Source organism: Strix aluco, chromosome Z (genome assembly GCF_031877795.1).
Source record: "Strix aluco isolate bStrAlu1 chromosome Z, bStrAlu1.hap1, whole genome shotgun sequence".
Classification (NCBI taxonomy): domain Eukaryota; kingdom Metazoa; phylum Chordata; class Aves; order Strigiformes; family Strigidae; genus Strix; species Strix aluco.
The window spans coordinates 74,853,510-74,870,591 of record NC_133971.1 but is presented as its reverse complement, the minus strand read 5'-3'; the positions used below and the strand labels follow the sequence as shown (position 1 = coordinate 74,870,591).

At 36.9% G+C, this 17,082-nt stretch overlaps 1 protein-coding gene across 2 annotated transcripts in view; it reads right to left on the bottom strand.

The window, feature by feature from the left end:
• The window catches only part of PRUNE2 (prune homolog 2 with BCH domain), a 148,536-nt gene that overhangs the window by 93,995 nt on the left and 37,459 nt on the right, over positions 1-17,082 (bottom strand). Inside the window, exons 5-6 of one of the 2 annotated variants that reach the window (XM_074812365.1) lie at positions 9,961-10,116; positions 7,318-7,406 (exon numbers count right to left, since the gene is read on the bottom strand). In XM_074812365.1, the coding sequence (XP_074668466.1) occupies positions 7,318-7,406; positions 9,961-10,116 (245 nt within the window). Of the gene's footprint in view, positions 1-7,317; positions 7,407-9,960; positions 10,117-17,082 lie in introns of those variants that run through there. The other variant, XM_074812371.1, reaches the window with a different exon arrangement.

The following is a 17,082-nucleotide window of genomic DNA, read 5'->3' as shown; positions in this document are numbered from 1 at the left end:
CAAGTTCGGTTTTACATAGAAATTTTAAGAAGTGTATTGTATTTAATATAAAAAAAAACTCTTTTTATGCTGAACATTTCTCAGAACAGCACCTCCCGCTGTCAGTGTCTATGCCCCATGAGCAGCTAAGCTGAGATGCTACTGACAAGAACTAGAAGAGTACACAAATGATAAATTAGTCAGCTTTGTAGAAGTCAGGAATGCAGTCCAATAATGATACTGTAGATGACAGCATTTTATTTAGCTGAGAAATAGTGCATATTATACAGCTGTTATTTCATAAAGAAACTATCCTAATTTATTAAACACATTTCATAAATGACAAAAGAAAATATAGTTTATCTTCTTGAACAATGTATTTGTAAACACAAGCACATTTTTACTGTAATGTTAGTAGATGAATCTAATGTCTATGCTTATTCCTTTATTAATTCTCATAGTTACTTTATTAACTTTTGAACCAAGATTGAACAAAACCAGTAAAGGCAAAATCATAAACAATAGTATGGGTCAAATTTAGACCACATGTCACAAAATTATAACAGATGATGTCTATCCAGTTTCTTCAGACACCGAAACAAACTGAAACCCTACATATACATACCATTGCAGACCTGATATCACTGTATACCTCGTGCATTCTTAAAGATATACCACAAGTACAAAATCTCTAATGCTTCTGGTTTACTATGAGTTATGACAGCAGTATAGAATACTGCTCAAATACTGCTCAAATACTGTTCAAAAATGACAGTTGAATAAATCATTATTTAATGTTTTAAGCACAGGCCGAAATTGGACTTACTGATAAATATAACGGTCTTGGCCAGGTTTACAAGTTTATCTTTTTCTCACATCACAAGGGACCGTAATGAACACCTTGCCTGACATCCTACATATCACAGAATCACAGAATCGTCTAGGTTGGAAAAGACCTTGAAGATCATCCAGTCCAACCATTAGCCTAACACTGACAGTTCTCAACTTCATCCAGAAACATCTCATCGAGTAGCAGAACATTAGCTCATATCACCCTCACATCAGCTTCTGGAAGGGATCTGGTCTTGATTTTAAAACTATAATCAATCCTGATAATCACTGTAATCAATGTCAGTTTTGCTGCCATTTGATTTCAAATAGGTAATTAGGAAGCACTTAAAACAGCCTAGAGTTCTCCCCACTAGTCTCCTTTCATACATGTAGAGAGGAGTAACTAACCACAACAGAGTTCAGCAGGTCTGCCTCAGCTCTCCACACCTCGGATTGTGCTCAGTGAAACTGGGATACTTCGGCTGACCTGAGGCATCAACAGAACAGCTACCATCCTTCAGAACACAGCAGTCTGACATTTAAACATGAGCACAGTATTGACACTAATGCATGTTTGGCTGCATTAGTCAGTCCTGTAAGGTGACGACTTAACCCTCCTCATACTTTTAAAAAAAGCAAACAAAAGTATGTTCAAGCTTTGTGTACAATATATGGGATACATTTTTCTACAGGCAAATCTCACACACTGACACTTTAAGACCTTAATTAAGGCTGATTTATTTACAAATGGTATGTTTTCAACTCTCAGAAATGATGTATTTAATGTTTTATTTTTAAACACAATTAAAAAATAATATATAAATATATACATACTGCAAATGTAATACAGATAGCAAATTCATTTAAGCCCATTTATGCACATTAGTGACACACCATGTGGCAGAAAGACTAAGACTACAAGAAGACCCCTTGGCGATTTATTTTATATTAAATCCCTAATGGCCTCTTCTCATCTTTGCAAAAATATGCACAAAAGTCCAGACTATGCAGCCATTGAAATGAATGGTTATTTATTTGCTAAACGAGAACCCTATGTTTAATGTTCCTTAGACATAAGGTAGTCTGCAAAAGTCGCATTCCTACAGCTCCATACATCATTTATTTCACATACCCTAACTTCTCACAACAGGCATCAGAAAAAATACTTCTGAACAGCATTGCTATTGTAAGTTGCTGAGAATTTTGTTTCTCATGCCATTACTGGAAGATTAAATGCTAACATGTTTACTTGGGGTTTTCTTCTTGTTTTGATTTTAGCATTACAAACAAATTCATGGACCAATCTGATGCCATTTAAAATATGTTTATATTTATACTGCAAGAAAAAAGTTCCTAAATACATAACTATGGTCCAATCATTAGAGACTGACAACAGAAGTTCAAACCTTCAAACAAGCATTTTGTAATTTCACATAACTGTGTGCAATAACCTACCTAGCACTTGTTTGACACCCAGCTGAGACAGATTCTTGATTTGCTTTACAGAAGTATGAAAAGCATCACTTTTCATAATACACAAATAAAATTGTCCAAATTAGTAACATAGTTGCATGCCATACTACCACTACAAACCAGCCTGAAAATTAAACTTTCTCTCTTAGATCAGACTATTTATTCATTAGGAAGCAGATCCACTGAGTGCCCAAATGTTTCTACATTTCCTGTCACTGTTATTGTAACAGCTGCTGTGAGTTTCTCTCACAAAGCCACAAAGGGGAAAGTTGCTGCAGGAGCCAGAACTTTCCCTTGTATCACCCTCAACTCATTTGGACTACCAGATGCCACCTAAGGACAGTCAAGCTCACTGTGCCAGCACGAACTTGCAGGTCACTTTCTTGAGGCAACAACACTGGTGAGCTGCAGCCTCCATTACAGCTCTGACATATTCTCTAAACCTCCTGGTTGGCTCCAACCAGCTCCAACCTTATAATACTGAAAGATTACACCTCTACCACTGGAAATCCTTTATCAAGTATTCAGATACCATGGCCAGAAACATGAATAAGAATCTAAACAGATCAGTCAGTCTTCAGAATGCACATATTCCCTCATCTGCAATAGTCAGTAGCAGACAATCATAGACTATTTGCCTTGTTTTCAACTGACTGCCCTGCTTCTCCCTGGAGAAACTTGATTTTTTTATCTTGCTAAGTTACTGCAAGTTCCATGAGCAGTTAGAATAAATTTTCATGAATCAAAACATTAAGGACAACACACATTAAGTCCAACAAACACATTACTAGGCTACCATGTCATGAGTCATTTCAACTAAACTGAACACTCATGAAACCTGGATTGTTGTTCTGCTGCACTAGACCTAAGAAAGCAGAGAATAGAGTTCAGTTTACAGGGGAAGTATTCCTTTCTCAGGAAAAAAATGACTTTCACAGAAAGTCACATTGAGAAGATATTTGTCATTTCCAAGAGAATTCCAGCAGAGAACAAGCAAAACATACTCTCAGGGTATAACATAATGTAACAGAAATTAGCTGTAATGCATGCACTGAATTTTGCTACAATATCCTATGAGTAATCATTATTATGACTTGCAGAAAGTTTCCAGCAAAGGCAACAAAAATAACCATGATCTGGGTGCTGTCACTTTTCTTTTGTCACTCTCTTGAAAAAATGCTGCCGATGTATGTGAAACCCAAGGAGCATTGGCAGCCAGTCACTGGAGAGACAGGTCTGTTTTCAACTTAGAGCTTTAATGCCACTGGATGCTCTGTCAGACAGTCACTTGGAAAGACAGGTCTGTTCTCAAGTTACAGCTTTAATGCCACCTAAATCCAGGAAGCCCAGGTCCAAAGGCAGTTATCTCACAAAATGAAAAGTTGCATATAGACTCTTATTGAAACCTAAACACATCCACACAAAATGCCTTCCCTGCTTTTATCACTAATGACAACGTTGTCTATTCCTTTAATATCTGAAAGATTCGCTTTCATCAAGACACTTAAATATCAGTCAGTTGACAACTAGTAAGCCAGCAGACAATGGATTTAAATCACACATAGTTGACTGGTATCAGTATGTACATACAAATAAAGCACTGAGATCAATCGCACTACTATTTTTGCATTCATGTCTTTCTTCATGAGAAACTGGAGAGCAGGAGTGTACCTGCATGTGTCCTACATGTCTGAATACTGCTATGAAATAGTACTAGAAGTAATTACAAGTATCATCTTACAATTGATGACTTAGTATCAGTGGGAATGTTTAAGTTCTGTATTTTATAAGGAAGGAAATGATGATAACTAGGGAATAAAAACAGGGTTTATAGCAACATATCTAACACAAGCTTCAATTAATTTGAATTCATGGCACATTTATGAAATAAAAGATTAATATCCTCATTTACAGGGGGGAAACTGAGGAAAAAAAATTACTTATTTAACATAGGAAACCGGCAGTAGAGAAGGGAAAGGAACTTAGCTCCAGGTCAAGATATTGCTAAAAAAGCATTCCTCTCTGAAGAACAGACAATTTCTTCATAATCCACTTTCGATAAAGATCTGTAAAGCTTGCAATAAAAACATAAATAAGGAAAGCTTACAATCATTTGAGTATGTGCTACTGAGGTGTGACATTTGTTAGAACATCAGACTTACTGATCTCTGTCTTTACTACTGTGAAATCCTGACTGAAATCAGAGCTTGAGTGTTGAGCTGCAACACTTTCACTCTTCATGATACATATCCAACACGGCAGGGGATGCATGCTTACTCACCCAACTATAATTGTATAATCATCACCTTTGTTCTTAGCAGTATCACCTACATGGTAGACCATTGAACCAAAGCAAATAATCAAGCCTACAGAAAGCACTTTAAGGAAATATACTTTTGCTTACCTGTTGATTTAAAAAAAAAATAAAATTGATCTTCTGAGATTTCTGAAGAAGCAAACACATTAGAGATTCAACAACTGCAGCAAAGCCAAACCTGTTCTCCATGTTCCCTTAATGTTTAATCAGGTAGTGTCTGTAGAGCACTTTGAGAATGAATAACAAATTATCATTATTATTGCTGAGAAAATCCTGAAGTCATTCAAATCTCTGTATTCTGAGTTCATAAACAGAATTCTAAACTGAATAGACAGACAGGTCTGGACAGTCTTGTCTATAATTCCCTTATATGTATTCTGTTTCTGATACTGGGTGAAGTAGCTAGTACAGAACATTTTTATAAGCCATCTGCTTTACCACTGTGCAGACCATATCATCCCTGGCTCTAATAAGAGCAAGTAAAAAAGGTCTTGTGCTGGTCAAGCACTGTAAACCAGGGGAGTTCAGAAAATGTTTCAACAAAGGGCAGTAATGTAGCAAACACAAAACTGATTTCCATTCCAACTGTGAAATTATGAGTCCTTTAGTACAACGTATAACTTTCTAAACATTTACAACCCTGAAAAATTAAATCTTTCTGAAGCGAACTCTTCACAGCAGAACAACAGAGAGCAAAAGCTGAAGAGAGATACCTGCAACTTCCCAGAAATATACCATCAAAAATTCTGGTAATGAAATTACTTAACAGATTGGGATTAAAACCATCTAACATCAGTAGTAACTGATCAGTTTGTTCTTTTTACATGCAACTGAATCTCCTTTTTCTCCCATGATGGCCACTAGATATGTCCTAAGAAAAACAATTATGAAACATTTATTGCTTGACCATCAAATCTTGACACTCCTTGAACAGAGTATGTCAGCATCACTGAAAAAAGTTTGAAAATTTGCATACTTTTAGGACTATGAAAACCTACTGTTGCCAAACTAAATTTGAGTTATGGCCAAAAAGAAGGTAAGTTTTAGGTTACGATTAATTTGAGTATGTAGAGTAGTAAAGTTGAGTTCAGCCACATTTAGCTGGAGCTTAGATCTGTGGAGCGCAAGGTCTGCATTCTACATAGTCTTTTAAACAAGATTAATAGGAAAACAAATAAAATGTACTGTTATAGCTAGCTTCTAATTACCAGCCCTGTGTGTCCACCATTCACTGGAACTGACAGAATAAAAGAGAAAGATTTAAAACAAAAGAACAGGAAGATTTTATTAAGAACTTTTAAAAATCCCATTTCTTCTTTTGGGGATTTATCTTACAAAATTCGTTCCCCATCCCCTTCCCTCCCAATCTTGGCACAATTTTCAGAAGCAAAATTATGGTTCAAAAAGCAGTGCAAGTTTGGTGGCTGGTAAAGATTGCTTGACACTGAGAAACTAACCAAGAAACTAACAGATTCTGCTTCATTTCTTGAAGCTTTGCTACCCAATTTGTTTTCTATATTTTATTGTGCGAGCAGAAATCTATGGATAATTACTAGCTGGAATGCACCCACAAAATTCTTCAACCACAGAAGCAACTTCTTTTTTGTAAAATGCATCATAGAAGTAATGTGGTAAGAAATCTTACAGGATATACACAGGGAAGAACTATTCAAGTGAGGGTTTTTTAGTACTATTTGAGGTAAAATAAAGTTTTGATGAGAATGCAAAAGCAGATGTCAACTTCTTTTGCATGTCAAATACTTTTGTCTGGGTCATCTTCAGGCAAATGGTGAAACTGTAAATCGCAAATATATACACTATGTAAAAGTGTCTCTGATCAGTTTTTCTTCAGTCTAGTTAGTTTTATTACTAATCAGTATATCAGTATGCAAACTCCCATCAGAAATAATACCGCCATGTCATATTTGTTCAGTGATCTAAACATTATTATTTTTTAATTAATATTTTTACATAATAGCCAGTAACATTTATATCTATTCAGGTCACGGTAAATAGCTACTGATATCCATAACACAAGTCATCTTGAAATAATGTTACAAAACATACTATACAAGAGTTTTCCCTAAGCAATTACAAAATGTTTGGGACTGGTCAAGAAAGAAAATCCAAGCAGCCACTTTCAGGCTATCTCAGGGATACTCACAAAGACAAATCTATAGTTTTGATCCAAAAGATCAAAATTCTAGGAACTTCTGCCCCATCGAGGTCCTTTTGTTTCTACCAACATTTTCATTTAGGCAATGTGGCAAATGGACACACATCATTACATCATTTCAAGATAGGTTTATAGACGGCATAACAGAATATCCCCTCCTCTCAAAAAGCTAGAAGTGTGTTAGAGTGACTTCAGAAATTGTATGCCATACTTAAGTGAAAGGTAGGACAAAGTCCTAGTTAGTAACTACCTCCTGAAGTTCAACAGAAAGTTCACACCTTCAATTCACCCAAAGGCTGCAATTTGCTAATACCATTGTTTTAACACACCACAGTACAGACTAATGGGAAGGAATAATCAGATGCATAATAATGTAAATCAAACTACAAACAGCTACTGCTTCTCTCAAAGTTAATTAAATCACTGAAAATTCTGCTCATATATGATCTTGTGAAAATAACTGGCTCAAAATCTTTTTAAAGAACCATCTCCATATGCAATAGGACTGTTTACCAACTACATTGTTTAGGTTTTCTCTTACCTCCAGCGTCATGTACACAGTGCTAATTGCTACTTTGATTTCTCCATCTGAAATCTCCTTGAGATCTTTCAGCATAACCTCCTCAATACCTGTTTGAGAAAAGAAAGGAATTTCAATACATGCAAGTATCTACAGCTGACCAGATGTAGCAACATAAATTAAAAACACAGGCTAGACCTTAATGTTGAGTGTTCTGTATTTTAGGATATCCTATGAGAAAATTAAACCCAACATTAATATTTCAGTGTTTAATGTTTCTAGAGAGATGTCTCCATCAATGAAGTTGTGTGAACACTCATTTTTTAAGTGAGCTGAATTCCAGCTGATGATAAATGTATAGATAGACCATTCCTATGATCTAATATGAAATCACTAATACAAAACATTGGAATGAGTAATATATTGAAAAGAACATGTAGAATACTGTGGTATTTACAAAATATTCAGAAGCAAAGCACTTAAGATGTTCTGTAAACACAAAGTCATTCAACCTTTCTGACCTTCCTCACAATACCCATGGGTTCTTCTTATGTACATCAAATGGTGAGTGAACCAACTAGATGTTTATGTAACATAGAAAGAGAAGTGCATACTATCATCAGAAACAACAGGGTAAAATTGGAATTGCTTCACATTGTAATCAGACATGTTAATATGTTTAAGTACAATGTATTGAAAATCCATGTGACTAACTTTCTCTAATGGGAGATGTCTGTCTAAAATGCTGTAAAGATGCTCAAATATATTTCCTGTACAGGAACATGGTCATATCACACCATCAAAAATACAGACATGATAGTCAAATGACTATATAAAGAAAGCTGCAAGCCACTTACTTCAGTGTAGAGTAGCAACCAAAATGTCCACAGATTTTTAAAGTTTATCAGCGTAACATCCAAAATGTGTTTGCATGACTGATTTTTAAGAGGGAGCCAAATACCAACTTAAGCCAAATAAATGAATCCTCTCATTACTGGTCCTGTATAAAGTCCAGCTACTGTATTCAATCTAATGACAAAATGAACGGGCTAATGTTCACATATTTATTACATTTATGCATCTGTCCTTTTAAAAATATTTAGAGGTAACCTATAGACTTTATGGTGGGCTACAGCCCACTGTGCCTCAAATAACAAATAAATTATTGAATTCAGGCCAATAAATTATTATTTCTGCATGACACTGAGAACGTTTTTGCTGAATTGTCCTAATACTGCCTGAAATAACAGGTGCATAAGGTAAAATATTCAGCAGCGATTAGTGTCTTCAAAGGACTTCAGAAACTCAACAGCACCTTACTAATACAAATGCCACATGAATATATGCAGTGCTAAATATGTACCTTGTAATAAGCAGCAAACAGCAGCTGTGAGACAAAGAAAAAGAGTGTATTACATTGTCCTCCTCATGTGCCATTATAAAGATTATCGACATCTTGGACTAGATGATCTTCAAGGTCTTTTCCAACCTAGATGATTCTGTGACAACCAATGACATGAAGACTGAATCCATTGTATCTACTTGTCCAAGTTTTGTGCTGGATATTAGGGTAAACTTCATGGGCCAAGTACATGACAAAACATTACTAAACCATCTTCCCTGGCAGAACTAAGAACTGAGCTCCATAAATGCCACTTCCACTGGGTCTCTCCAATCCAGGCTGCATTCAGTTCATTTCGGAGCTATGATTCCTTAACTAACGTCTGGAGGAACTTCAGGGAACTATGTGAAGATTTACAGCCCTTAACTAATTTAGCTTGTGACCTCAGTGAAAGAAAGAGCAAAGGAAGCAGCAGCTCAGATTCTGTCCTTAACTACCAGGAAGGGCAGCCATCTCAGGCTGATGGTCTGAATTCAGATGAGAGGATTCTGCAGATGGGTGGATAGAGAATGGTAAAAAAAGACTGAGTCTTCATGCAGTCTCTCTGCGTACCTGATGTATCTAACAAAGATGTCAGTAATTCAATACTCAGTCTTTGTGAACAACTTGGTAGAAAATGCCGTTTAACAAAGACAGTAAAAAATGTGATAGCTATTGCAACAATTTTCTTCAGGCTTTCAAAGCATCCCTTCAAAAGCCTGCTACCAAATTTTGGGTTCAAATACTCCCACTTCTGATCACTGAAAAAAATAACAACTGTGTTCGGCTATTTCTAGCAGAAGGAAATGAAAGAATTACAATTTTCCCACTGCTTCCTGAATCTTAGCCTGAAGTCAAATTGACTTCACCTGTACACAGCCCTTGATAAATCTGAGAAGGTTCAGAAGATAAAATCCAATCCCACACCACAGGCAATTGCAGCACAATTACCGCATATGGGCTGACTCATTGATTATGCCCCTAGACTTCATTAACACAAATTCTTGACTAGCATACACTTGTAAAAGCAATATATGAAATAATGTTTACTTTATCTGTAAAAGCAATACAAGATTATTTAGGAGTTCAGTAGTTCCTCAACAGAAATCACAATTCCATGATTCAGAATGTAAGCCACTTAATTTAAAATTAAATAATACACGTAACTGTCAATGAAGATAGCATGCTGCAACTATTTTCCACATACACCATGAGCCGATATATTCTGATACAGTTACATAACTAAGTCTGTAAAAGGTCTGAAAAATGGAAGTAATTTGCACTACCTTGTGGGTTAAACTGAGTCTCCTGGAGAACAGAGATAATTTCCTCTCGTGGGGGAAGACCTGGAAACTTTTTCTCTAGGATTGACAGTACTTTCTCCTGCTGCTCTGTAATGCTCTCAGCCTTCAAAGACATGCACTTGAAGAGAATGCTTCCTGAAACATTGAAAGACAAAAATCAGTGCCTCCTGTAAACAGCAAAGAGGCACTACAGAAACAGGAATGTTTACTGTACCATCATCCAGGCCCTTTCCTTCCTGGAGGTTGTTCCTACTGATGAGTTCACCAAATTAAATATTGACTGCTTTTCGCACAGAAACATCTTCCTAACATGAAGACAGTTTCTAAAATCTGAACCGAGTGGCTTGTCAGGGCCTATGCTACAGCTAACGGGATGGTCCCAGTGCTGCCACAGCATGCAGCATGCTTCTGTATGTCTAACACAGCTCTGCAGCATGGCCACAAGCAAGAGATGGGACACCAGGGCTTGCTCCTCTCTCTAAGCATTAAACTAGGTGTTTAAAACCTAAAACTAGAAACAGTAAATCTACATTGCCAACCTTCCTTGTACAGCCTTTCAGTGAACTGCTACCATGGACATAAGGAAGAAATCCTTATGAGAGCAGTGAGACACTGGAACAGATTGCTTTTGCAATGCAGAGGTGAGTTTGATGTCTTTTCAGACAACTATGTGTTGCATATACTCCATCCTGGATGTGAAACATTCCTGATCATTCAAGGTTTAAAGTCACCCATTCCCTGGAGACTGGGACCCCATTTATTAACATACCCAAAGACAGCCTTTGCTTCCAATTACTTACACTAAATTAAGGATAATAAAATCTTATACTTCAGTACTGAAATTATTTATTACTGTAGTGTGCATAGGGATTTTAAACAAGTGTATGATTGCATTGCATCACGCTAGGTCAATGAGCAAATCAGTACAATAGCATGCAAGTTATTGTAAACCAAAATGTTTAGGCTTTAGCACAGAGCCAAGAGAGGAAAAGAAAAACTTGGACACAACCACCCTCAATCTCACTAGATTGACTAGGACCCAAACATCTAGTATATATCTTTTTTTCTCCTACACTGTCATCACATAAAATATCGAAAAGCGTTTCTTCAAAATTCATGAAGCACTTGCAATACAATGTTTTTGCCATGCTAAGAACACACCTCCTTATTAGACAAATCCTATATGGATTAAATAATAAGTAATGCTTAATGAGCCAAAAGCTGTTCCCCATCAGATATTAATTTCTGGAAATTCACTTACATGAAATTCAATTCTGTGTTTCTGTTACAGATACTGTAATTGCCAATATTCTTGTAATTCGCAGCATCCCTTTCTTTGTGTCAGTCTTATCATCACTTTAAGACAATGCTCCTGTCCTATTTGATAGTATTAAAAGTATTAAATACATACAGACAGCATGAAAATTATGTATACTGACCCATTTGCAAATTTAGGTACCAAAACATGGCTCCACAGCAAGCAGATTTCAGATGTATCAGTAAATAACTGATACATAAAACACCCAAGGTACCTATATGTATTAGCAAGGCCTATTTTTCAGTCCCTTTTATATGAAGCGAGTTTCTCAATCAGCAGCCTCCAGGATAATTCACCTAACAATATCCCTTCATTGTTCCCACCTCTAACCAGATTAACAGTGCCTGTACTACATATTCATGTCCATACCTTGGGAAGGGCAGTGACGTTAGACTGCCCACAGCACACCTCCCAGTCAGCACAGAGCTGCACCTGGATAAATGGCGGCTCAGGGACCAAGCTGCATGAATTATTTTAACAATGCAATCTTCTGCTTTTTCAGCACCCTTTTTTTCTTTCTCTAGGAGCAGACAGGTAAATTGCTCATGTACACACAAAGGAAATGGAGACTCCAGCAGAAAGTACTGGACCTACAATGCATATATTTACCTACTGGAGGGAAGCCATAGTGTTATCCCATACAGCCTCCCACCACCACTAGGATGAGCTAGGCAGTCTGTTCATCTGCAGAGGTCTGCAGACATACAACATGTCAAACCTTTACCACAGCTGCATATGCTTTGCGGGGGAGAGTATTTAAGGAAGACTAACAAGAGAAAATCTTAACACAAACATACTGGAAAATGCAGTAAAATTAGAGATGTAAGTTGAACATGCAATCAAGCTCATCAGTTTTGAAGTCAACATGACCTAAGCTTTGTTGTCTCCCTAATTATACAGAAATAACTACTATGTGGTGGGTTCAGTGTCAGGTCAGCAACTTCTGATTCATTTTAGCTCCATATACTACAAATCATCCCAGATTAATTACAGGATTGATTGTGATTTGAGCAATAACTATACCACAGTTTTTATCCAGTCAGTCCTGGATTTCAACTAAGCTATAAGACAAATGCAGAACTATGTCCTTCCTAAAACATAACAACAGCTCAACCATACACAAACAGCCAAATTAAGACAGTTTCTGAATCTCAGAATTTAAGGAAAAGTATTTTTTCCTGTTTCCCACAGAAATAATTCCCAAACTATTACAATAAAATGAAATAGATTATTTAATTAACCGTTCTTCTATATCAGTATTTCAAACAAGTAATGTTCCCATCCAGCACAGGCAGTTTCTACTGTATCCAGGGTTGGGCCACCAAATTAAACTGACTAGTTCCAGGCCGAGCGTAGCACAGCCCTTCTAGAGCCAAGCAAATGGTATCAGGAAGCAAGACAGAAAACGAATTGAATGAAGAAGAGGGAGAATCTCATTTTTCCAGCTGCAGGAAGTATGAGAACTGGCAGCAGAAACCTGTGGTTACACCAAAACAGGTTCTAGCAGCCAGGTCAGTATCTGGTTGTGATTTTAACAAGTGTCTGAACCACAGCAGCTACGAAACATCAAAAATCACCATAAGTATCTGTTTCACTAAAATCATACATGAATTTCTTTCACACCAAAGCAATTCTACTATACTGTTGCAGCAGCATTGCTCATGCCAATAAAACCAGCTTAATTCTCCTAAACATATGAATTGGTGGAAGGAAATTTTTACATTATTTATCTATTCCCCAATCAAAAGTGATGGAAAGATTGCCTAGGACATACTACGGCGGCCTACCATGCATTTCTGCAGGTACTAGTGTGCATTTGTCTCTTGTTTTCACATGTGTGATAAATTCTTGGTTTCTTCAATGGTGAGGCCATCTTGGATTTGATCTCACATTTGGCAGGACACAGACATTACCATAAAGTTGTAAAATCGGAATGTGGTTAGATGTGCACTGTACCACAGCATCTAACTGGAAGCCTTTGCCTTTCACTGCTCAGTTCATCTCAGGGTCAATACCTTTGCATATTTTCATCAGGTGTGACACCTTCAAAGAGCAAAGCAAACTTAGAAATTTTGGGATTTATCACTTAATACAAGAATGAAATGCAGTCAGCCTGAAATAATGCTTCATCATAGGCAGACATCTTAGAAAGGTTTTTAAAAGGCTATCTTTCCTACTTGACACAGCAATACTGTAGTGCTTGCAATTGCTAACTTTTCAACTAGGATGGAAGCGAGAAAAGGAACCTTCTCAAATTAATAGGGTGTCAGTGAGCCCTAAGATCACCATTTATTCTTCCTTCATTCTTTAATACCGTGCTGATCAGCAGGAAAGAAAGGCACACATCTTCTCTCCCAGGCATCCTCAGCATGCCTGTGAGGGTTAAGATTCCAAGTGGTTTAGAAAAACAGTTCACTCAAGGTACTTTTGCTTGGCCAAAGGTCAGTAGACCATTTATTCATGTGCCCCCGTGTAAGTACCTGCTGTAAAAGAGATACATGGGCTCAGAAATCTCCTGCAGATCTTACTGAGTGCTGGTGCAACTCCCCCAGGGTTTCTGAAAGCATAATGGAGGCTGCTCTGTCTGCTGACAAGCACAGAAAAAAGAAATATATAATAGGTAATACAAGATTCAATATTATTTCTTGTGTACATCACACTACATTACAGATATTTTTTTCCAAAGGAGAGGTCACTAGAAAATAGGCTAGGACTCTTAAAAAAATGTGCATTTTATTCTTTTTTGCAAAGCAGTTTTCAAGTGGAACACTAGTTTTGCCAAAAGCAATTGCTGTGCATTAATATTAAACATGATCTAATGAAAGCAGAAGTCGTTTAGGGAAAACATTAAGAACAGAACAAGCATCTCCTGAATTATAAGTTTATGACTGAAAGAAACAGTACAATGAAAATATAAGCATTTCTGCTGCTGAGGTTTTGTTCCATGATCTGGAAAAATAAAGGACAGGGAAAAAGGGAAAATCAACAGTCCCTCATGCAAAGTATACTTCAGTACTCCCCACCCCCACAAAAACCCACAAATCAAAACCATAAAAGAGACCCAAAAAAGCAATTTTCATTGTAGTTAACAGGAAAGCCACAAGGGTGGAATAAAATGTAGTTTGGGGGGAAGAAGGCAGCAGGTGGGGGGAAGCACTGCCTCCAAGAAAACTGTTTTCATACAAAAAACCAGAAGTATCAGTCCAAATAAGTGCAGTATTTGGTGCAGTTCAAAATGCTCCTTTCTTTCTAGCATATATGTTAAGGATGCACCAGTTAGGGAACATGTGAATCATCTGATGAATGTACAAGACAGAACAAAAAAAAAAAAAATTGGCATCATTCCCAAAGTCCTTAAGAGGACATTTCTTAACATTTGTCTGGGTGCCTAGAATAACAAACTAATCTCTACTAAAAGTCAGACTGCCCCAACAGGACACGAAAAGACCTCAACTGTGTAGCTCATAACTAGCAAAAGCAGATTCACATAAAAAAAAATTGCTGATGCTTTTGCTGTAAATCTGTCTCTATTTACATGTTGCAGTCTGCACCTTGTGGCATCCTTCAAGGCCTTATACAAATAAACATAAGGAGGCATTTCTGAGAGTGCACTGACCCAAGGTACCTGACAGTGAGTGCTTGGAATCACATCCTTGCCAGCTGGCTGCAACAGAAAATGTAATGATTCAGCAGCTTAATGGATCTTGAGTTTGGCAACAGTCCCCTTGTAAACATCTCTGGGGAAATAAAATAATACAGGCCCAAGACTCTGGCAGGTTCTATAATTGTTTGCTTCTGGCACAAATCCAGGGACAGCACAAGCTCTAACTTAAGGCAAATATGGCTGTACAACACACTGACTCTCCAAGCAGGCTCTATTCAAAGCCCAAGGGTAGAATTAACTTATAGCATGTCTGACAGGGAGACAAAGATACCAGGAAAGCATTCAGCTGAAAAAAGTCCTTAAATATTAAACTGCCTAAATCAATAATGCTTAGTTTCACAGGCAAAGTCTTTTCACTTGACTTTTTTTTTTAAACACAGAAGAGCAGGTGAAATTTGTTCAAAGTTGAAATATGGCAGGTTATAAGCATCTGTTATTGTTATCAAAATTAAAAAAATAATTGCTATCAGACTGAGAAAAAATAGGTTTGAAAAAGAGGCAACAAATAAAGCTGTCACAGCCACTACATGGTGATTATTAAAACATGAGATATTTGTATTATCTTACAAGTCTTCTAGCAAAATACTCATTGGGAAGTCAGAAAACGAAAGATGAGTTCCTAGCTCAGAGATTTAGATGGTAGGATCTCTCAGCTGTTCTACAAAAATGAAATCCTAGTTCTTAGCACTTTGACTTCCACTTTGGTCTTCTGTTCTGAATTTCCCTGAAATTTATACATACTAACTGAAACTTATACATACTAACAATATACAGGTTTACATAACATAACAAAGGAACATAACAAGGAACATAGGAACATAACGAAGTAGGACCTTTTCACTGGCTCAATGCCCATGGAGTGCCACCATTAGAGGGACCATCCTGTGAGCCTCTACACACACATTCCTGATAGTGAGAATGAAGCAGCCACCTCTCCTTCCAGACCATGATATGTGGTCCCTTTATTTCCTATGCTCACAGGTGAGATTAATTTCAAAAGCTATACTTTATGGGCAAGGACTTTGACAAAATACCGTTAATATATACAGAGAAACACAAAAGCTAGTCTTGGATAGGTTGTATTCAATCTTTTATTTTCAGGCTGCTTGTAGTCTGATCTGCCATCTACATACATTTATATCTAGGAACTTTTTTTTTTTAATCTTATAAAAACCAGTAATGGGATTCACTGACTTTTCTGAATTTGCAATGGAAGGTTCTTAAGCACTGAAAACCTTTTCTATTTTAAGAGACGCACAAGACGACTCACTGTATTGCTTAGCTTTCTATACATACTAATTGATGCTTTTCTACTTCTCCCAGGAGCACAAGTCACAAGTGCAGCTGAGTTTTGTTGTTTAGGATTTGTCAATTACTTCTCAGATCGTGCAAGAGAAGGTATGCAGGGACTCCTACATCCATCAAGTTACTCAAACATGTGCTATCAAACACAGTAATTACAATGAAGTTACTAATTTTTTTAAAAAAATTAGCTACTATCTCCTTCAAAACTGGAAGTACTATCTCTAAATGCAAACACCTTCAATATTTCTCTAATCGTAGCACTTTAATTTGGATACAGACTAGAGCCAAAGCATGCAGACACTTACAATCATGTATAGTACTTGAACATGTTGTTCATTACTCAAGAGTGCTGCCTCCTGACGCTTTCCACCATCAAACAGGTATCCTGAGAGATCCCCAAAAGCCCTTCTTGGTTCTGTCTCCAAAATAAATTATTATGCTTGGTAATTTGCCTAGATTCCTGGATAGCTACTCAACAGAAATCTGGAGCTTACAGAAGTATTTTATGGCAGGTTTACCAGAGCTTATTAGCATGGAAAGACACTAAAAGAGCAGACTAAATGCTGTATTACTGTTACTGCTTCTTTTATGGAAACATAAAAAACCCCTTAAAATTACCTTTTGTGATTTCTCATAACATGCTTATAATACTAGTTATCACAGTGATGAGTACAATCACAAGCCAAGACTCCAAAACTTCTGAAATCTAAGTGTAGGCAAGTTTTCATAATCCTCATTAAACATGCCCACATTAATTTCTTAAAAGGGCATTTAACAGTTGCACATCAATTAAAACCTAAAACCTTTAAAATTC